The following is a 22854-nucleotide window of genomic DNA, read 5'->3' on the forward strand; positions in this document are numbered from 1 at the left end:
ATTTTAATTATTTTACTGTAATTGGACTACAGTGGAACTTATTTAATACTGAAGCTTGTCCACTGTATTTTTAAGATCATGCTTAAATATGTTAAATATGACCAGTCCTATCAGAGTCAATACCTAGGGAATCTATTTACCCTTACCACTTACTATACAATATCTGTTCCTAAGTCCAAGCAGAACCCCATGTCCTCCCCATGTCCTCCCCCTTAGCCAAAGAATAAACTAATCAGAGAAGCGAGAAACCGCAAAAGCAAAGGAAAGCAGCCAAACAAGACCAGATAATAGTTTAGTCATTAACAAAGTCAAGGACCTTTAGTTCTTCCTCAAGGGCAATAGATAATATTCAGAGCCATATTCTTTGAGCTACTTTACAGATATGAAACCCCTACCAGGTAGAAGAAGTTAACTACATTATGATCAGACTGTAGCCATGATAGAAGCTGCTCCATCTTACACAATTCTGAGAACTGACCTCAAGAAAGTGGGGAAAACCCCACCCTGGAACTGAAGATTAACTGCACTTAAAACAGTCAAGATGAAACTGATCAGACCACTGCATGACCAATATCAAGATGACTTTCAGAGTGGACTGTGCTGTTCTGCATGTAGCACCCTCCCTCTGCCTACACACCCCTTTTAAAGTCTCTTGCCCCTAATGGGCAGTGGAGATCTGGCTGTTGCACATGAGTCCACCTTCTCCCCACATTGCTGGCCTCTTGAATAAAGCAACCTTTCCTTTCCTACCAGCACTTGTCTCTGATTGGCTTTTGAGCAGCAAGCAGCCAAATCTGAGTTTAGCAACATTCCAAATTTCATATATAATTTAGAAGATAATAATGATAATCATTGTTTTGATAACTTTCTAAAAATTTTGAGAACTGATGTTTACCGATTCCCTTTTATTCACAAATCCATTTACAGCTCAAATACATTATTTAGGTATGGCTTCCAATTTGAGAGGATCGTATAATTTGAAAAGAGTGATCTTAACTGGACTTAGGGAGCAAATGCTCAATCTATGTTGTCAATATCTGTGGTGCAATATATTTGATTGTAAGTAAGCATTTGAGATGTAGTTAATCTATATTATGTAGTGTTGTGTATGTGTGTGTATAATTTATTTTTGACCACTCTCTCTCTGAGCTGCAAAAAAGCACTGGCTTTCTGGTTTGGTGTGCAGGTCAGCAGAGGAGGTCACTTCTCAAGGTAAAAGATGGAAATGGGTTTTCTGTATATATTATCATGTCATCCCCATAAAGTAATAATTTTACCTCTTCTCTTCCAATTTGGATATCTTTTATTTCTTTTGATTGTCTAATTGGTATGGCTAGGACTTTCAAAACTATGTTGAATAAGAGTGGTGGGAGTGGGAATCCTTGTCTTATTCCAGATTTTAGAGGGAAGGCTTTCAGCTTTTCTCCATTGAATATTATAATGTCTGTGGATTTATAATAAATGGCTTTTATTATATTAAGGTATGTTCCTTCTATAACCACTTTGGTAAAAGTTTTTATCATGAATGGATGCTGGACTTTTCAAATGCTTTTTCTACATCTATTGAGATGATCATGTGTTTTTTGACTTTTCCATACAAAAACTACTCGAACTGACCAACAAATTCAGCAAAGTAGCAGGATACAAGATTAACATTCAGAAATCTGTTGCATTTCTGTATATTAACAATTAAACATTAGAAAAGGAACATAAAAATATAGTACCTTTTAAAATCGCTCCCTCCAAAATTAAATACATAGGAATAAACCTGACCAAGTAGGTGAAAGACTTATATGCTGAGAACTATAAAATATTAATTAAGGAAATTAAAGAGGGTTCAAAGAAATAGAAAGATATTCCATGCTCCTGGGTTGGAAGAATTAATATCATAAAAATATCCATACTACCCAAAGCAATCAGTGCAATCCCTATCAAATTACCCATGACATTTTCACAGAACTACAACAAACAATCCAAAAATTTATATGGAGCCATAAAAGACCCAGAATTGCCAAAGAAGTTCCCAGGAACAAAAACCAAGCAGAAGGCACAACTCTCCCAGACTTCAAGCAATATTAGGAAGCTACAGTAATCAAGACAGTGTGGTATTGGTACCAAAACAGATGCAGAGACCAATGAAACAGCATAGAGAATCCAGAAATAAACGAAGACACTTATGGTCAATTAATCTTTGATAAAGGAGGCAAGAATATAAAATGGGGAAAAGACAGTCTTTTCAGCAAGTGGTGCTCGGACAACTGGACAGTGGCATGTAAATCAATGAAACTGAAACACATCCTCACACCATGAACAAAAAAATAAACTCAAAATGGCTTAAAGATTTAAATGTAAGACAAGACAAGACACCCCTAGAAGAGAACATAAGCAAAACATTCTCTGACATCAACCTTACAAATGTTTTTTTAGGTCAGTCTCCCAAGGCAACAGAAATTAAAGCAAAAATAAACCCATGGGACCTAATCAAATGGACAAGTTTTGCACAGCAAAGAAAACCACACAAAAAAAAAACCTAAAAGTCAACTTGCAGAATGGGAGAAAGTAGTTTCAAATGCTGCAATTGACAAGGGCTCAGTCTCTAAAAATACAAACTACTTATACAACTTGACAGCAAAAAAACCAACAACCCCAACTGAAAATGGGCAAAAGACCTGAATAGACATTTCTCCAAAGAAGATATACAGGTGGATAACAAGCACATGAAAAAATGCTCAACATCACTGATTATCAGAGAGATGCAAATCAAAACTACTATGAGATACCACCTCACAACAGTCTGAATGGCCATCACCAAAAGGCTACAAATAAAAAATGCTGGAGAGGGTGTGGAGGAAAGGGTACCTTCCTACACTGTTGGTGGGAATGTAAATTGGTACAACTACTATGGAAAACAGTATGGAGGTACCTCAGAAAACTAAATATATAACTACCAGCAATCCCACTCTTGAGCATACATCTGGACAAAACTTTCCTTGAAAAAGATATAGGCACCCCTATGTTCATTGCATCATTATTCACAATAGTCATGACATGGAAACAACCTAAATGTTCATCAGCAGATGAATGGAATGAGAAGATGTGGTACATATACACAATGGAATTACTCAGCATAAAATAATGCCATTTGCAGCAACATGGATGGAACTAGAGACTCTCATACTAAGTGAAATAAGTCAGAAAGAGAAAGCCAAATACCATAGGATATTACTTATATCTGGAATCTAATATATGGCACAAATGAAACTTTCTACAGAAAACAAACTCATGGACTTTGAGAACAGACCTGTGGTTGCCAAGGAGGAGGGCAAGGGAGTGGGATGGACGGGGAGTCCAGGGTTAATAGATGCAAACTATTGCATTTGGAGTGGATAAGCAATAGATCTTGCTGTATAGCACAGGGAACTATATCTAGTCACTTGTGATGGAACATGATGGAGGATAATGTGAGAAAAACAATGTATGTATATATGTGTGACTTGGTCACTTTGCTGTACAGTAGAAATTGCCAGAACATGGTAAATCAACTATAATGGAAAAAATTAAAATCATAAAATAAAAAAATAAAAGATGGAAATGAAACTAGGTAAGTGGTGTTAAATCAAGAGGACTATATCAAATAATTTAGCACTAAAATCTAAATAAAGTAGTTATTTTTTTAAAAATTACCATTATTTCCATTCAGTAGAAAACTTTTATTTTTCTACCACCAGAGTCCCATCTCTCCTTAATCAATGAAAGTCAAGTGCCCAATTATTTTCAACATGAAGCTAAAAGGAATATAATCAAAGTAAATTTCATGTTACTTTATTGTAGTGTGCTCCTTTGGTAATTTTATATATTTTTGTGCTCTTTGGGCATTTTGAAATTATATCTGAGTGGAGCAATGGAAATACCCATAATGCAGATCTATTAATCATTAGTATTTTTAGCAAACTAAGGAACTAGGTAGAGGGACCTATTATATTCAAAAATGAGTGGAAAAAAGTACATTCCTATCCTGGAGCCCCCCTGTCACGGTGGACAAATGTTCACCCTTCAAATGCCTTGGGTGACTCATCTGTCACTCTCTCTGCTAGGAGTAAGCAATGAGGCCACGGGGGAGTATCAAGGACACCATGGACTTTGGTGCCACCAGGATATCTGTGCTCCTCAGCATCATGAATCTTTATGACAAACCCAGGAAATAGGCTCCCTGTCTCTGAAGAACTAACTCAAGTAGCTTCTTGGATCAAGTCCAACTGGCTGAGGCTCAACCCAGATGAAATCAAAAGGAGCCATCCTGAAAAGTGGAGAAATTGGCTGTCTGACAAGAAATCCAATATCAACTCTTTTTAAAGGCCAACATTGTCAGGTTAGTGAGTAATTTTGTGGTAAGTTGCTATGTTCAGGATCCCAAAGGAATGCATTGGTGAAAAAAATGCCTTCTTTCACCTCTAACTCATCAGGAAGCCAAGAGCCAGACATGAAATGTAATTCTAGAAAGTATTGTCTCGAAGTTATTCAATACTCACTCTGACTAAAGTAGAAATATATAGGTAACAGACATGTTATCACCCAGGAGAGCCCCATAAAGCACTCAACTAGATCAGTGCAGAAGCAATCAAGTACAACCTCGTAGTGAAGTAAACACTGAACCACTGGCCACACGTTTAGGCTTTGCCCCCAAACTAGCTGCATGAATTTATACTTAACTCCTCTTTCTTTCTTCAGCTGAAATAGTTCAAATATTCCAAGAGTAATAGAAAAATATATACACACATTTGTACCTAGGTTTATCAAATCTTAACATTTGGGCATATTTCCTTATTGTTTAAAAGGATAAAAAATAGGGGAGTCCTGTTGCAGTGCAATGAAAACAAATCCGACTAGAAACCATGAGGTTGCAGGTTTGATCCCTGGCCTCGCTCAGTGGGTTAAGGATCCAGTGTTGCCGTGAGCTGTGATGTATGTTGCAGATGCAGCTGGGATCTGGCATTGCTGTGGCTGTGGTGTAGGCTGGCAGCTGTAGCTCTGATTTGACCCCCAGCCTGGGAACCTCCATATGCCTCGGGTGCGACCCTAAAAAAAGACAAAAGACCAAAAAGAAAAAAAAAAAGATATAAAACAGCAGAGACAGATGGAGTCCTATAAATTGCTCACTCTCCCTCCCATCCCATTCTCCCCATCCCCCACTGAAGGAACCACTTTTAGATTTCTGCTATCATTCCTATGCCTGTTATTAAATGGTTACATCGTAGATACAGATCTGTAAGCACTACTTAGAATTGTGTGGTACCTTTGTAAGTTTTATGAAGATGGTATTAGGTATACATACAAGAGTCTGCACAAATGAAGGTGTTAGGAGTAGGTAGCCTGGGTTCAAATAGTAGTTGTGTCACTTCCTTCCTGTGGGTCTCAGGCAAATTACTTACACTCTCTATGCCTCCACTTCTTCATCGGCTAAACAGGAAACATAATGGAACCTACCTTATAGGTTGTCGTGAGGATTAAATGAATTGACATCTGGAAAGTACTTGGGACACAGCCTGGCACAAACTAGGCCCTACTAAGTGTTATCTGTTACTATTCCAATGTTTTACAGTATTCCATTATATGAATTTATTCCAACTTATACGTCTAGTCTCCCTTTTTGGGGGGGAGGATTTTTTTAAATCTTTGTCTTTTTTTATGGCTGCACCTGTGGCACATGGAAGTTCCCAGGTTAGGGGTCGAATCGGAACTGCAGCTGCCAGCCTACACCACAGCTCACCGCAACACCGGATCCTTAACCCACTGAGTGAGGCCAGAGATCAAACCCACGTCTTCATGGATACCAGTTGAGTTCGAGCCACAGTAGGAATTCCTGTATGTCCAGTAACCTTTGGATGAACATTTAAGTTGTTTACAATGTTTTTACCATTATAAATGTTCTTCAGCTTGTCTCACTGTTGAAGAATGTGGTCAATTAGGTAGTAAATGTCCATACCTAAGAATGAAATTGCTGGGTTTTAGGTCAACCCAACCTTGGGTTCTTACTGATATTGACATACTGCTTTCCAACATAAAGGTAAAAAAATTCCCCCTCGCACTCAAAACTTCTGTTACTACATCCTCACCAATTTCAGTGTTGCCTGATCATCAATCGGTTTTGCATTGGTAAAAAGAGGAGGATAAAATAGGTGCCCCCTAGAGTCTTGTGCATTTTCTATGTTCTCTGTTTCCTTTCCTTCAATTTCCCGTCTAGAGATAAACTGGTCCAGTGAATAGTGAATGGTTTCATCTGAGTCTATAAGCCTGTTGTTTGGTGTTGTATTTTCTGAACTGTCTATAATCTAGGACATCTGGAAATACAACTTGAGTATTTTTGAGGAAGAGTATCGCCTAAACTGAAAATGTCCAAGCCAGGCGTATTTCTAACACTAAAAAAAAGAAATTGATAGCCTTCAAACTTTTTAAAGCAATGGACTTTTTAAAATAAAAATGTAAACTGAATTTCTTTTTTTTTTCTGTCTGTTTAGGGCTGCACCCACAGCATATGGAGGTTCCCAGGCTAGGGGTCCAATCGGAGCTCTAGCCCACAGCGTACACCAGAGCCACAGCAATGCAGGATCTGAGCCGCCTCTGCGACCTACACACAGCTCATGGCAACACCACATCCTCAACTCACTGAATGAGGTTGGGGATCAAACCCATGTCCTCATGGATGCTAGTCGGGTTTATTAACGGCTGAGCCACAATGGGAACTCCTGAATATCTTTTTTTTTAATTACAGTATAGTTGATTTACTATGTTGTGCCAATTTCTGCTGTACAGCAAAGTCTCTCCTCCATATATATGTGTGTGTGTGTGTGTACGTATATGTTTTTAAAAAAATATTATTTTCCATCAGGGTCTATCCCAGGAGGTTGGTTATAGTTCCCCATGCTATGCAGTAGGATTTGTTGTCTATCCATTCTAAAAGTGATAGTTTCCACCTATAAACCCAATTTCGATATCAATGCCACTTACGCTTCCCCCCCTTTTTGCTTACCTCTAATACATACCTTACACATTGGTAAAAGCTTTTTATAATGGGATTACTGCTAGTGCCTGGGAGAACATCCTAAAAATAAGAAATATTGACATGGTTCAATTTACCTTATTACTTTACCCATTAAGTTTGCATTTTATACTTTATTTGATCATGTTTTCATTTTAGACTGGTGTATATTTTATACTAAAATCTCCTAGAAATATCCGTGTTTAAAAAAATTGCTGGAGTTCCTGTCGTGGCGCAGTGGTTAACGAATCCGACTAGGAACTATGAGGTTGCGGGTTTGGTCCCTGCGCTTGCTCAGTGGGTTAACGATCTGGCGTTGCCGTGAGCTGTGGTGTAGGTTGCAGACGCGGCTCAGATCCTGCGTTGCTGTGGCTCTGGCGTAGGCCGGTGGCTACAGCTCCGATTAGACCCCTAGCCTGGGAACCTCCATATGCCGCGGAAGTGGCCCAAAGAAATAGCAAAAAGACAAAAAAAAATTGCTTATTATTACCACAGAGCTCTGATTTTACTGCCTATAATTTCTATGGTAAAAAAAAATATACAGCTTCAGGCTCTGAAGTTTATAATTTTAGGCCAACATTGCCTCCTAATGGTAAGAAGCTCAATCACATCATATGTCAAGTTAGAAAAGTTGGTTTTTTAAAAAAGTATATGCAAAACTTTGAAGTGTACTCTCCTATGAGAACATTACATTATAATAGAGTTGGAGAGGGTGGAGGGTACTTATCAGACATGCTGGCAAGACTAGGTCGTGGAGTTTCTGCTCCCTCGCTGACATCTGCCAGTCCCAGAATTCTCCCTCTCGTCTCCTCTCAGATGCAGTTGTTAAAACATCTTCCAACTTCAGCCAGCCCTCACTCATTCTTGTATCAAGCCTGCCCTAGTCTTAATATGTTAAGATGCTAGTTCCGCACAGCCATTTGGAGGTTGGAATCAGCCTGGAATATGGGTTTTCTCTGTTTTGCTAAATCCTGCTTTGGCATCAGCATGTTTACCATTGGTCTTATGAAAGCCGTATGTTCCCTATCTTAAAAAAAAAAAAAAATTCCCTCATGAAGCCAGATCCCAGTTGTGAACCTCTGCAGTGCAATTTCAGCGTCTACAACTGGAGCCCCCATCACCACATGTCAGAGCCTCTACCTGGAAGAGTTGTGAAAAAGGAATTGGCTAAACCCTCCCTAGCCCAAGTTTTTGAACCAAGAAGGTGCTACTTTGATTTAAGCATCAAGAAGACCCACAGAGCTTTGGGTCAGAGGTCATCAAATCAGAACCCTTGGATACATCTCTAGCCCAAATCAGACTCAAAGTTCCCACCTACCTGGATGCACTGATGGGGCTTCTTCTCCTTTGGGAGCCAGCTCTGAGCAGGTGCATAACCCTCACTCATTCCTATCTTATCCAATCTTCCACATATGAATAGCCAGCAAGCCTTTGTACACTGCCTTAGTGGTTTTGTAGGGTTTTTTTTAATATATATATAATAGGCAAGAAGGAACACAGAGAAAAGAATAAAATGCAGATGAAGGAGAAGGAATAACATGAATAAGAAAGTAAAGAGAAGAAAAGAAGCACTTGTCTCAGGCAGAAACCATGTTATTTATTGCTGAAGATCTACCCACTCCAGGACTAGCCACTTCCTCTGTAGTGAAGAAATACATGCTAGTGGATACTAAAGAGATAAAGTGTAGATGGAAACATAAGGCTGGTTTAATAAATATTAAAACATAGTTTAATGACCATTCTGTTGGTAGAGTAGGACAGATTCTACCATTGGTATGCACTGATTGAGGTCCACATAATTACCTGAAATGTCAAATTAACAAGAAGCCGTGTTAAGTCATATTTTTATACGCAGGGATAGAAGTCTCATGTCGGTGCTGATGATCTGCGTTAAGAATTTATTAAGTATCTGTGTTTAGCAGGAGAGAGTTCTATGGTTAATAATGTCTTCCATGAGCACACATTTGTCATACGGTTCCCTTTAATTTTCTAAAACCATTCTCCCATCAGCTCCTTCTTGGTTCTCTCACTAAGTACTTCTCAGGTTTCCTGTGGGTGTGAATTCCCTTGGGGTCTGCTAAAATTTAGATTCTGATACAGCAGGCCTGGGGGAGGGCCTGAGATTCTGAATTTCTATAAAGCTCCTGTAGTGCCCATCCCGGACCACAGAACTTTCAGGTGCTCTTTTCTAGCATAACAATTTCCTTTGTCCATCACCTAGCAAGAGTATTACCTTTGTCCCTTTTTCTTATTACTCGCCTGTCATAGAGAGGGACGATATAGACCCTGATGCCAGGCTTCAATAATCAGAGAATTTTTAACTTTCACTATAAAAGATTTCTACAACATTTTATGATTTTCAATGTCATTCATATATATGTATATATGTGTGTACATATACATATGAATGACATATGCATATGAATGACATGGCAAATCAGAAGAAAGCATGACGAATACATATATATATGATTTGTCATGCTTTTATCAGTAAGATACAACCAGAATATCAACCATCCTGCCCAAGTCTTAAAGTGACTACGGTCCTTAAAATGACCTGAAAGCTCTAAACGATCCTAGATTATCAAATAAATAATATCCACCATAGTTTTAGATTTTACTTTATTGCATTCTAGTGTTTTATCATGGTATCCTGAACGTGACATACATGGTAATTCCCAGTTGTTCCTCCACAATATAAATTGCCTGAACGTGGGGATACTTGTTCACTGTTATAAGAGTGTTGCATAAAAGGAGCACATGTGAAAAAAAATTAGAAGATACAGATACTGACAAGTTAGGTGGCTCATATCTTTGCTCATTGTCCATTGTGAAAAATTCTAAGTGGGGTGAGATTTTTAGACACAGTACCTCACAAGTGAGTGCATGGCCCTGAGCCCTGCACCAAAGCACATTTTCCTTATGGAAAAGTTCCCAGCTGATTCTTCCTCTTCTTCCAATTTACCGTTCCCTTCATCCCATCATCAAAAGGATCATGAGACATGTCCTTATGAAGAGCCCGCTTTTCAGTCCTGTGTTGAGTCTGTGGGCCCACTTTCAACTACAGATCCTTCAATAGCTGAAAATTCTGGGTCAGTAAGTGGCTTTAGAAATTGCTCAACCTTTGTTAGTCTTTGCTTCAGTTTCTGCTGCATGGACTCATACTCAGCCAGGATCCGAGCAAACCTTGTTTGCAGGAGGTCTACTGACCCCTCCATTCGGGTGACCTTCTCTTCTAGATCTTTAGGGTCACTTCCAGCATTTGCAATATTGATATCCAGCAGACCATCTTTCATCAAGATTTGCTTCCCTTTCTCTTCTAGCATACATTTAGCATCTGGGTACTCGGTTAGAGCTTCCATGAGGTCATCTTTCGAGAGACAGAACAGATCTGAATAGCCAATACTTTTAATATTGGCTGTTCTTCGATTGCCAGCTTTACTGCCTTTAATGTTAAGGATGCTGATCTCACCAAAGTAGCTGCCATCACTCAATACCACAAACTGGGTGATTCCATCATCTGCCACCACAGCAAGTTTGCCTTCTTTGATAATGTACATCTCTCGTCCAATATCCCCTTTCTTGCAAATATAATCTCCAGGACTGTAGACCTGGGGCTGTAATTTCAAGACCAACTCCACCAAGAGACCAGCCTCACAGTCTGCAAAAATACGCACCTTTTTTAATGTGTCTAAGTGAACGTTAATGGCAATTTCTGCTCTTAGTTTATCAGGTAGATACTTCAAGACTTCTTTCTCATCTACTGTTTTTTTGTTGGTCCAGAGATAGTCAAACCATTTAATAACTCTCTTTTCCATATCTTTGCTTACATTTCGAAAATGCATGTATTGCTTGATCGCATCGATTCTTGCTTGGAATTCTGCTCTGGCCGCATTCATGTTGGAAATCATAGACCCAATGTTACCGACAATGGTAGCAAAAATTAACACTCCAATTAGGAAATCAGCTACCACAAAGACATACTCAGAATCCCTCACCGGAGGTGGTGTTTCACCAATGGTAGTCAGAGTCAATGTAGACCAGTAAAGGCTGTACACATATTTTCTAGCCAAACGGCCAAAATCAGGATCGTTAACATCAGGGTAGACCCACGTATCATTTCCAAATCCAATAGCTTTGGAAATAGAGAAGTACACGCACGCATTCCAATGGATGATGATGATGATATACATAACGAGGTTAGAGATCCTGAAGATGTTTGGGTAGTTTGTCCTTGTCTCTGTTCTCTGGAAGAACTCAAACATTCGAGAGATCCTCAACAGTCTGTTTAATCTAATTTCTGGATAGTTCCACCCCAGCTTAAAATATAGCAGATCAGTTGGTATCACGGATAGGACATCCAATTTAAATTGCAAGTTTGATTTATATTTATCTATGAGTTTAAGCTCTTCCCTCACCAGCAGTCCTTGTTCTAGGTAACCTAAAATAGAAAAAAAAAATTAATTTTTGTTCCTTTTTATGCCAACAATGGCATATGTTTCTAAATTAACTCTCAAAAAAACCTCACTGAGTTTGAAACAAGATATATATCTATGTATCTTGTCTGTACAAGGTTTATATACAAATCTTTGTAGATTCAGCATCTCATCCAGGTAAAAGTCATTCCTTTTATAAACTTGGAAAGTGTTCTGGACACCCTAGCACTGTGCCTGATTCCGAATGCTACCCTCTTGTCAGAATCCCAGTCGCACCCTTGAAGCTTGGGTACTTCCTTGCTGTCTGACAATTGTGTGTATTCTTGCCTTGCTCCTTCAGTGTAAAGTATCTATACATCAAGGCAGGATTTTCATCTCTCCTTCTTGCCCCCCAGGCTTCCTTAGACATCTAGGATCTTCCCTTCTCCTAAGCAGCTACCATGGGCCTTGTGTATTAAACCCAGAGTTTTAGCACTGTGATATATTTCACTAGGGAAAGAATTTCTTTCTCTTTTGATACTGATTACCAGAGCTGAGCATAGAAGAGAACTGAAGCACTGCTTCAGTGCACTGACATTAAAGAATCTTCTTATTTTACATAGTGAAACTTCAAAGCCATATGCTGCAAACACTGGTTACCTGTGCATGTGGAGAGTAGTATAGAAACAATGAGTTTATACCTAGTGAACAAGAATATTTAAGTAGGAAGCTATTAGATCCTGCCCAGATGCTTGGTCCATAATGCCTCATCATGGACCACAAAGATGAATTAAGTTGAATCTCTTATACAATTTCTAGTACAACTTTGCTGGGTACAATGATAGTCCCGCCATGCCTCTTCAAGGTAACTCCGTTAGGCAGCAATTACACTTTCCCTACAGAGCTGGCAGAATAATTCTCTTCTCTCTCATGTCTCTCCCCTGGCGTAAACCCACTGAAGAGGATAATGGAGGAAAGCCATCAATCCACGTTGAGAAGGCTGCCTAGTAACATCCTCCTCTGAATCAGTTGGAGTGGCCTAAGCCTGTAGATGGGTATGTGATACTCTTGCTTTCCATGGTGTCTTTTCCTCAGAAACAAATTTAAAAAAAATTTTGGACAAATAATTGAATTAAGGAATTTCAAATCATGTAACGAAATAAAAGCATGAAATGACAAAATAGCCAAAACTGAACATCGTTACCTGTCCTTGTTCGTACAAACATATCGAGAAGATAGACTATATCTGATAAATAATCAAAAATGAGCCAGTATTCTATGTAATCAGACTGAAGTTCATCAAAACATGCTCTGTAAAAGAAAAACTTGTATAAATAAAAGGAAATGGACCAATTGAAGTCAATGTCCCCTTTGTATAATTTTTATGATGATGAGACGTGTAACACACTAAGGCTGGGAGGGGTCTTTAGAATCCATTTAGTCAACCATGACTTTCCCGAATCTTTTCCTGAATCTGAGGGTTGGATTTAGTTTTCTCACACTTCTGAACTTCAACATTCTTTCCATTATACTAGTCAGCTTTGTGGAAAACATCAATTGAGAATAAAAGGCTTCAAGCTAACATCAAAATATTTGGGGTGAGATACATTGATAACGAGGTTCCCATTGAATATTTGCACCCAGAATGTCTCAGGAAATCACCCTTAGCCCTGGACAACTGAGATATCTTACTGTCTTAAAAAACAGGGAACCATAGCTATCACTTGGCAGATGTGCCTTGCCCTGTAAAACCTAGATCCTTGACCTTTTTCTACTCTTTGAGAAAGTTTTTCTCTTGTAGCCCAAAGAAAATAAAGAGTTTTCTCCCACATCTCTAATTAAATGATTGAGTAATCAAAAGTGTAAGCATATTTCTACACCTCCCACCTGGGTACTGGATTTCCAAGGATATTGGGAACAAAAGCACCTACTCCTGATCTTTGGAAAACACACTGAGTATGTGATGTAGCCTCTCTTTAGAATCTGTGGTGGAGAAAGGAGGCATGTCCTGAAGAGCTCTAGGCCACACTGTTAAGTCAGTCAACCTGGACACTAGAAGATTGAGATTCACAAAAATATACAGACACCTAGCGATAATCATGGTCCAGTTGTACATAACAGGTAAGGTGATGCAAAACAGCCAGTTGTAATAGGTGTTTCCTGAGGGATCAATAACCACGACTTCCTTCTTCTCCCTATAGCGGCAATAGAAATAAAGGGAAGGTTACCAAGAAACAAGAGTGTCTTTATATCCTATTTTTATATCAGATATGGTTATATCCATCACCCACAATTAATGAAATAGAAATAAGCTGGAGAAGCTCACTTTACAGTGGGAAGATTAGCTTGGCATAAGTGCCTTAGTGAGAAGAAACTGGTTGGTGAGGGATGGATGGATAGTTAAGTTACCAGTCTTACATTAAACCGTGCTTTAGACTTTTATTAAAATGCTGTTATACTGTGATGCTGCAGATACTTCTATCACTGTAGCTACCAGGGGAGAATAATGGCACAGAACATGCCAAATGCTAGATGTGCCACAGGTGCACTTGGCAGGTTGTGGGTGATAGAAGAGTGGTGGTTTTGCCATGCCCACTACCAAGTAACAAAACACTCGGGGACCACACTGTGAGGGGAACCCACAGTTTCTTTCTCATCTATGTGGAGAGAACAACATAACACAATCTAATAAAAAGTACTTGTTCTTAACTGTGTATGAAGAATTGGGAGGCAATAGAGAGCAAGAGGAAGAAAGGAAGGAGGGAAGGGAGGGAGAGAGGAACAAAGAAACTATATGACACTTTTTAAAACTTTCTGATATCAAGCCTACATTTTTAAGGATCTTTCCTTTTATACAAGGTCAACAAATTTCTAACAAGCACACCTAATTAAACCATGGTCTGGTAAGAGTTATCTTTGAGTAAGTTTAGAGAACTTTATTTTTTCTTTAATAAAAAGGAAAAAGATAACTGAAAATTTCACTCAGCCTCATCCTTGTGAAGTTCTAACTCTTAAATGTTTACTTTAAAAAGGATCTTTCATATAGCTGGTGTTTGGGCAGTTCTTATACTGCTCTCAAAATTATGTCTGGCTTTTGCGATGAGATTTATTTTATTTTATTTTATTAACTTCCTGGCATATGGAAGTTCCCAGCCTGAGGGTTGAATTGGAGCTGCAGCTGTTGGCCTACACCACAGCCACAGCAATGCCAGATCCAAGCCATGTCTGTGAACTACACCACAGCTCACAGCAACGCTGGATTGCTGACCCACTGAGCCCTTGTAACAAACCCTGCTGAGCCATGACAGGAAGTCTGCAATGAGACTAATTTAGAATATTTGCCACACAGAATTTATGACTCAAAAGCTTAATGAAACTATTAAATTTTTAATTCAATTTTTCTTTTAAAAAATTTTTTTCTTTTTTTTTTGGGGGGGGACCACACCCATGGCACATGGAAGTTCCTGGACTAAGGGTTGAATTGGAGCTGCAGCTGCCAGCTTACACCACACCACGGCAATGCCAGATCTTTAACCCACTAAGCAAGGCCAGGGATTGAGCCGTATCCTCATGGACATTATGTCATATTGGGTTCTTAATCCACTGAGCCACAACAAGAACTCCAGCAGCAACAGGAACCCCTTTCATTTCAATTTCAAAAATTGATGGTAAAATCCTAGGAACCAAATTATCCTTGGATCCTAAGTATGTCCCAATGATAAGTTTAGCTTCACCAGTGCTTTAGGAAGGAAATTAACCATAACATTGAAAATTCTTGATAAGAAAACAAGACTAAGGTTACCATTGCTAATTTTAAAGAAATTAAGGAAAAAATTAAATTTACATTTGATGACAATTTATTTAGTCTCTACACAGGCCTCTTTACTAAAAAGTTGCCAGAAATTATCCCTGCATCCAAAACCTATCACAAATTTATTCTTAATTTCAATGCCAGTAAAAAAAACTTACTCCTCTTTCTTATCTTTGCCTTTCTCCTCTTCTTTCTTTTTCTTGTCTTTGTCCTTTTCTTTCTTCTTTTTCTTTTCTGGGTCCTTTTTATTTTCAGTTTTATCATCTAGCTTGCTGGAAAAGTGAGAGATGTAGTTGGCAAAATACAAAAATGTTAGGGGCAGAAAAAAGTGGGATCATTTATGCAGTCTTACCTCTTCTTTTCTTTTTTCTTTTTCTTCTTTTCTTTTGGTTCTCTACAGAAACAAAAAAACAGCTCTGTTACATAATCAAATTCCACTCTGACTTCCATTCTTATTTACTTTCCTCTCCATGGGGCAAGAATTCTGGGCTTTGCATTCAAACCTGCCCCTGTGCTCAGAGACCAGAAATCTGGTCTCCTGGTAGAGAGTTCTACAAAAAATGGACATGCCCCCAAATAATACAACAAATGAACAAATATTTCTTGGAATTAGTGCATGTGGAAAACTGGAGAAAATGGAGGTGGATACAGGCATAAATGCAAAGAGGAAAATTTAAGAAATAACAGAGGACAACAGTGCACTTTCAAAGTCTTGATATATACCCCAAAAAAGGTTATTTAAAATATAAGCTTCTTAACATCATTTATATTTATGTCTGAATAAGAGCTTTGAGAATTTTAAGAAAATGCCATCAATTTTCTCAAGAGGGGTAATCCTGCTAAAGCAGTTTTATGAACAGTCAAAAAGCTCTGTGGCAACATAGTTCAAATCCCAATTCTTAGAATCATTTGCTGGAGTTGAGATCACCTTCTCCTATATACACTTTCTTCTTGAGTGTAGATTATGTGACTAGAGGCCTCTTTCTGCAGTTGCCTTTCTCTATTAGCAGAAGGATGGATTCTGGTGTCAAACAGACCTAAGGTCATTGTACTCTGCCATTGTTGGCTCAGATGTCTTGGGAAAATGTGTTTTTCAGGCATAAATGAACAGGCATCTCTTTACCTCTGGGATAGTCAGAGAAGGCTGTTTAAGGGAAATAGGTCTAAACCTAGGCCTTGAAGTATGGGTAAGAGTTGGAGAGGTTGAGAAGAGAGAGGATGATAGAGGGAGGGAAATCTTCAGGTGCAACTATACAAATGACCTTAGTCTGGTAGGAATAGCGCAGCAGGAGAAACAGAAGATAAAATGGACAAGGAGATGGCACCTAAGCTTGGCACTGAAGCTGGTCATGTACAAATAGGAATAGAAGATAAAGTTGGATAATGTGGAATTTATTGCCATGAAAGTGCATTCCTATGATACAGGACCTAACGCTGTAGCATAGACCCTGGGAGATGGTGCTGACACACTTCTTGGATGATGCTTAGAAGCTCAGAGAAGTTGATGGCTTACACTAAGTGAAATAGAAATTACAAAATGCATGGCAGATGGTAGAGGAAGGTATTGGAAAGATTCAGAGAAGTCATAGGCTGAAATGGATATGCTAAGTAAGGAAAATAGCTCCCCCAACTGATTATGGCCCAGAAGAGGGCTCAGAGGCTACAAAAATGATAGGGAATGTGCTGGTGAGGGGGGCACCCACGCTGCTGAGAAGCTCAGTGGTGCTGTTCTCTGTAGACCAGGATTAAGATTGAGAGATGCTGAATTAGATTCCCTGAGAGCAACAGGGATGACAGGACCTAGAAAATACAGAGACCAATGGCAGTGCTTACCTGTCAGAAGAGAAGTGGATCAGATAATTTTTTGTTTTGGTTTGGTTTGGTTTTTGTTTGTTTGTTTGGTTGGTTGGTTTTTTGGGTTTTTTTTTTTTGGCTGCCCTGCGACATATGGAGTTCCCAGGCCAGGGATCAGATCAGAGCCGAAGTTGCAACTTAAGCCACACCTGCTGCAACGTTGGATCCTTAACCCACTGCACTGGGCTGAGGATCGAACCTGTGTCCCAGGGCTCCCAAGACACCGTGGATTCAGTTGCCACAGCAGGAACTCCTAGATCTGATAACTGTAATGAACAGCAAGGTGAGCATGGAAGCTAGGGTCTTAACTCATAGAAAGCTATGGAAGAGATTAATAAAACAATGCATTCTTAGATGGATGGACATCCTGCTGGCATGTCAGGGTACTGTTTAACATATATAAGAAAAAAAAATCAGGAATGGATGATCAGGAGGTTGAGGGCAATTTACCCAATAAAAAGTCCATAACCCCTTGAATGGTTTCTAAATGTGAGGTAGTCCTTAGAAATGAAAACACTGACTGGAGGAGAAGCCAAGCCCCCATGAAGAAGGACTCTGCAAAGCCATAGCTAGTATATTCAATAATGATTTTCCCAGGCTTTCTTCCAAAAAAAACCAATGGTCATTTACTTACGTAAATGAGGAGGGGAAAAAAAGAAAGAGTCCCTAGATACAGTCAAGACCATTTGCGACAGGACCCAAGTTACTATTGAAACCCAGGGACTAAAGCATCATCATGACCCACTCCCTTAAACTGAGAGACATATGATGGTTTGGTAGCTTCCACTGGGTCTAAGAACGCCCCCTTGTGGTCATTTCTCCACTTCATCAATGTAAACATGGAATGCAGCTATTTGGTCATTGGCAGAACCCTCTTCTCCACTAGTTCCTAGAGATGTGAGAACTATATAGTGGAACAGAAAATGGCTGCTTGACTGTGAGCTGAATTCTGCCAGAACTAATAAGTCAAAAGGTTGTAAAGCCTCTCTCATATAAGAATTGCTATATTTGGGATTGAGCAGGTGGCTTGGCATCCTCTCCCCATGTCATATATTGCTGTTGCATCGAAGCTATTCCTCACCCTCCCTATGGCCATATATGAAGTTTGTAGGAGCAGCTGATGGAGCATGATTTGTGGATGAGTCAACTTGGCATCTGAGTGCAAGCCAAAATGAGCTATTGTCTACAATACAGCCCTACTTAGAGGTGGCCTTAAAAGAGAGTGAGGTTAATTTTACCGATAGCATAGTTTCAAGCAATGCACAGTTATCCACTCTGTATGGAAAAAGAAATGTCCCAACTTAGGAATATGTAAGAATTCATGGGCAGTCACAATTCCTTGGCTAGTTGGTCAGGGACCAGATGAAAAAATATTGAAAGATCAAGAAAAATAGTTTTGGAAAATAGGCAGACTGAATGGATTGATGGACATGACCACAAGGTTTTAAAATCTTTGTATCCCATGTTGCTGCCCATCAAATAGCATATGCCATGGAGAAGAAAAAAATAACCAAGTATACAGAATGACTCAATGAGCTGACGAAACCAGCCTCCCCAAAGCTGGATGTGAATGGAGCACTATAATGGCAGAGATGGAAGTTATCCAGAAGTTCAACTTCTCCTGCTGCCAGATCCTATTCCCGTAATTTCCTTCTGGGTATTGTTTCTGAGAGTACTCCCAGTAAACCTCTGTAATACAAACCTCCAACTCAGAGACCATCTCCTGGGGAACTTAATCTAAGACACACTGGTTCAAAAAGGGAAGGATTAATTATGTTTATTTTTTTCAGCGACCCTAATCCTAACCACACAGAGAAGCATTGCCCGCATGCAGTTTTTCTACTCATATTCAAACACATACACACATAATTCTTTTTTTTTTTTTGGTCTTTTTAGGGCCGCATCCATGGCATATGGAGATTCCCAGGCTAGGGGTCTAATCGGAGCTGTAGCCACTGGCCTACACCAGAGCCACAGCAACTTGGGATCTGAGCCGTGTCTGCGACCTACACCACAGCTTACGGCAACGCTGGATCCTTAACCCACTGAGCGAGGCCAGGGCTCAAACCTGCAACCTCATGGTTCCTAGTCAGATTCGTTAACCACTGCACCACGACGGGAACTCCCACACATAATACTTTCAACACGGGTAGCCACATTTTTCAAAAGGAAATAACCAAATGACGAAATAATAAAATATCTTTGTCATTGTAGTAGATACAGTTTGCCTAATAAATATGTGCAGTATAACAGATTCTGATGCATTTCTACCCCCCCCCCCCGCCTTTTTTCTTTCTTTCTTGCCTGTCCCAAGGCATATGGATTTTCCAGGCCAGGAATTCAATCCAACCTGATCCTCAGCAGTGCTGGATCCTTAACCCACTGTGCCAGGTCAGGGATTGAACCTGTGTCCCTGCCACTGCAGAGACACTATCAATCCTGTTGTGCCACAGCTGGAACTCCTATTTCTACTTTAAAAACAAAAAACAAAAAAAAACAAAAAAAAAACAAAAAAACAAAAAAAACAAAAAACTGGTTTTCTTCAAAAACAAAGGTTTGGTTCTATTGTGAATGTACTTACTGTTCCTTATTGCTGCTGTTGTTAACATTGAAAAGTGCAATGGCTCCAGGCAAGTACTGCTCCCTAGAAAATGAAAGAGTACAGTGAAATCATAACCGTCACCCTGTGTGTAATGTCCACGGTAAGTGAACAGTCTTCACACATCCTTTTCAGCTTCTACCCATGACTAACTAGTACCTAGAAAAGCTTTTGAAAGTATAGATCCTCCACCAAGCACGAGTTGCTGAATGAACCAAAGTGATTCGTAAATGCCTATGCATCAATATTTACAATGGGAGTTCCCGTCGTGGCGCAGTGGTTAACAAATCCGACTGGGAACCATGAGGTTGCGGGTTCAGTCCCTGCGCTTGCTCAGTGGGTTAATGATCCGGCGTTGCTGTGAGCTGTGGTGTAGGTTGCAGACGTGGCTCGGATCCCACGTTGCTGTGGCTCTGGTGTAGGCCAGTGGCTACAGCTCCGATTGGACCCCTAGCCTGGGAACCTCCATATGCCGCGGGAGCGGCCCAAGAGATAGCAAAAAGACAAATATATATATATATATATATATATATATATATATATATTTACAATGCATCCCATTACCATCCTCCATGCCCTGAGGGAGCCAAGCTGGGTGCTGCTGACTCCCAGAAAGAGATCTAAGGCTTCAGTTGTCAGGGAAGATAGGAAGGGAAGACAAGACAAATGAAAAGAGTATGAAAGCTGAAGGTAGTCAGTGGGAAAAGAAACAGGATGGGGGGGAAAATGGGGAGAAAACCAAAGAAAAAGTCAATATGTGTGACAGGGTAGGCACTCCTCATCCACACCAACACCACACTCCCTCCACATCCTCAGAGTCGTGCTTGAAGTTTCCATGAGTGCATTTTTTTTTTCCTACTAAGGATTTTTTCGCTCTTCTCTTCTAGCTACATACTCTAGGGTTCTGCTTCCCTGAAAGCAGAGTCAAATGGGACAGGGCATTTTAGAGAATGATAGCTAACCCCTCTCCTATAAAACTGCTTGGAAGAAAGATCAGAGAGGAAGAAATCAGAGAGGACTAAAAGCATGAGGTTTCTCAAGGGATGGGCTCAGGGAAAAGGACGAGCAAGTGGGTTTACAACTTGGAGCCCCAATGGTAGTTTCCCACGAGAAGAAAAGGCTAAGGGACAGATGTAGCGATTTACTCCCGAGAGCTGCAGAGTGGCTGAGGAGCAGGAGCGTTTGCCAAGCCCACGGAGTGAAGGGGTAGAACAACTTTCTTTCGTCTAAATAATAGTTTAAAAACAGACGTGGAGGGGTAGATCATACGGCTCACCTCTGTGAGGGTTGTCCCTTTCCATATGTATTACTCCTAAAGGAATCCCTTCCATGGGGGGTTTCACTCTCTGATTCTTCAAACATAGAGGCACTATCATCGTCATCAGAAAAGGAGCTAAGGGTCCAATAAGAGACAGAGAGGAATTAGCTCAATGTTTAAACCATTGTAGGGGGAAAAACATTTCTCATTGGAGGGACTTTTGACTCATCTCTTCTCCTTCCCTCTCAACGAACACAGACCACAACTCTTAGTAACAGTAAAACGAGGGAGTTCCCACTGTGGCTCAGTGGAAATGAATCCAATGAGTATCCATGAGGATTCGGGTCTGACCCCTAGTCTTGCCTAGTGGGATGGAGATCCTGCGTTGCCGTGAGCTGTGGTATAGGTCACAGATGTGGCTCAGATTCCGATTTGCTTTTGCTATGGTGTAGGCTGGTAGCTGCAGCTCCTATTTGACCCCCTAGCTTGGGAACTTCCATATGCTGTGGGTACGGCCCTAAAAAGCCAAAAAAAAAAAAAAAAAAAAAAAAGTGAAATGAGAACTGTGCAGAATACGAAATTAGACAGAGCATATACACAATTCAGTAAAACACATGTAATTAAGAAACTACTTTCTAGGGAGTTCTCGTTGCGGCTCATTGGTTAACGAACCCAACTAGTATCCATGAGAATGCGAGTTTGATCCCTGGCCTTGCTCAGCAGATTGATGATCTGGCATTGCTGTGGCTGTGGTGTAGGCCGGCAGCTACAGCTCTGATTCAACCCCTAGCCTGGGAACCTACATATACCAAGAGTGTGGCCCTAAAAGACCAAAAAAAAAAAAAAGGAAGAAACTACTTTCTAGGTCTTTCATGTTTGTATTGTTGATGTATTCATTAATGTCAATATTTATCAAATAGAGAGTATGATATCTGTACTTTAGATCATATTATACAGTTTTCAGAACTAACTTGTTATAACCATTTCCTTCCACTAAAAATAATCAACCACATTTATACAAGTTTTGCTCATTAATTGGGTAACCACTTTATTACTTTAAATATACTTTAAAAATGTGTTAGCCTTTCACAGTCATTTTTCCCCCATTTCTCTATGGCAATGTTATCTTCATAGATGTGAAATGTTCCATGAAGAAAGTCTTGCCAGCGACTAAGGAAATATATGGCATAGATGCTTCTAAAGAATGACCACAATAATATCTATGTTCATTTGTTAAAGTTTTGCTGTTTCAAAGTATAAATAAATTCATCAAATTAAATTACAAATTCAAGGTTTCAAATTGGAAGCTAAACTAAAATTAAGCCTAGTCAATTTAAGAACTGCAGCTGGTATTAAAAATACTTAGAATAAAAACACTTAGAAAAATGGGAGTTTCCATCATGGTGCAGTGGTTAACAAACCCAACTAGGAACCATGAGGTTGCAGGTTCAGTCCCTGGCCTCGCTCAGTGCGTTACAGATCCGGGCTTGTCGTGAGCTATGGTGTGGGTCACAGACGCTGCTCGGATCCTGTGTTGCTGTGGCTCTGGTGTAGGCTGGTGGCTATAGCTCCAATTGGACCCCTAGCCTGGGAACCTCCTCATGCTGTGGGTGCGGCCCTAGAAAAGGCAAAAAGACAAAAAAAGAAAGAAAGAAAGAAAGAAAGAAAGAAAGAAAGAAAGAAAGAAAGAAAGAAACTTAGAAAAATGCAGACATTTACCTGCATGCTCCATTTTCCATCCTTCTTATTTCCTTTTCAATATCTGGTACGATTACATTGGGAATGTTTACAAAAGAATGCCGGGTGTTAATAATACTTTTCTTCATGTTTAATTTAATATCTAAGGAGAAAAAAAGGCTTGTTAGTAAGAAGACTTCTTAT

General features: G+C 39.7%; 1 protein-coding gene across 1 annotated transcript in view; it reads right to left on the reverse strand.

Moving 5' to 3' along the window:
• Positions 9645-22854, reverse strand: part of CNGA1 (cyclic nucleotide gated channel alpha 1) — a 72476-nt gene continuing 59266 nt past the window's right edge. Inside the window, exons 4-11 of the mRNA XM_021101171.1 lie at positions 22693-22813; positions 20992-21108; positions 19698-19760; positions 15615-15656; positions 15421-15534; positions 13539-13646; positions 12656-12762; positions 9645-11477 (exon numbers count right to left, since the gene is read on the reverse strand). Coding sequence (XP_020956830.1) covers positions 10063-11477; positions 12656-12762; positions 13539-13646; positions 15421-15534; positions 15615-15656; positions 19698-19760; positions 20992-21108; positions 22693-22813 — 2087 coding nt within the window. The 3' untranslated portion in view covers positions 9645-10062. The remainder of the gene's footprint in view (positions 11478-12655; positions 12763-13538; positions 13647-15420; positions 15535-15614; positions 15657-19697; positions 19761-20991; positions 21109-22692; positions 22814-22854) is intronic.

The sequence above is a fragment of the Sus scrofa genome, chromosome 8 (genome assembly GCF_000003025.6).
Source record: "Sus scrofa isolate TJ Tabasco breed Duroc chromosome 8, Sscrofa11.1, whole genome shotgun sequence".
Taxonomy (NCBI): domain Eukaryota; kingdom Metazoa; phylum Chordata; class Mammalia; order Artiodactyla; family Suidae; genus Sus; species Sus scrofa.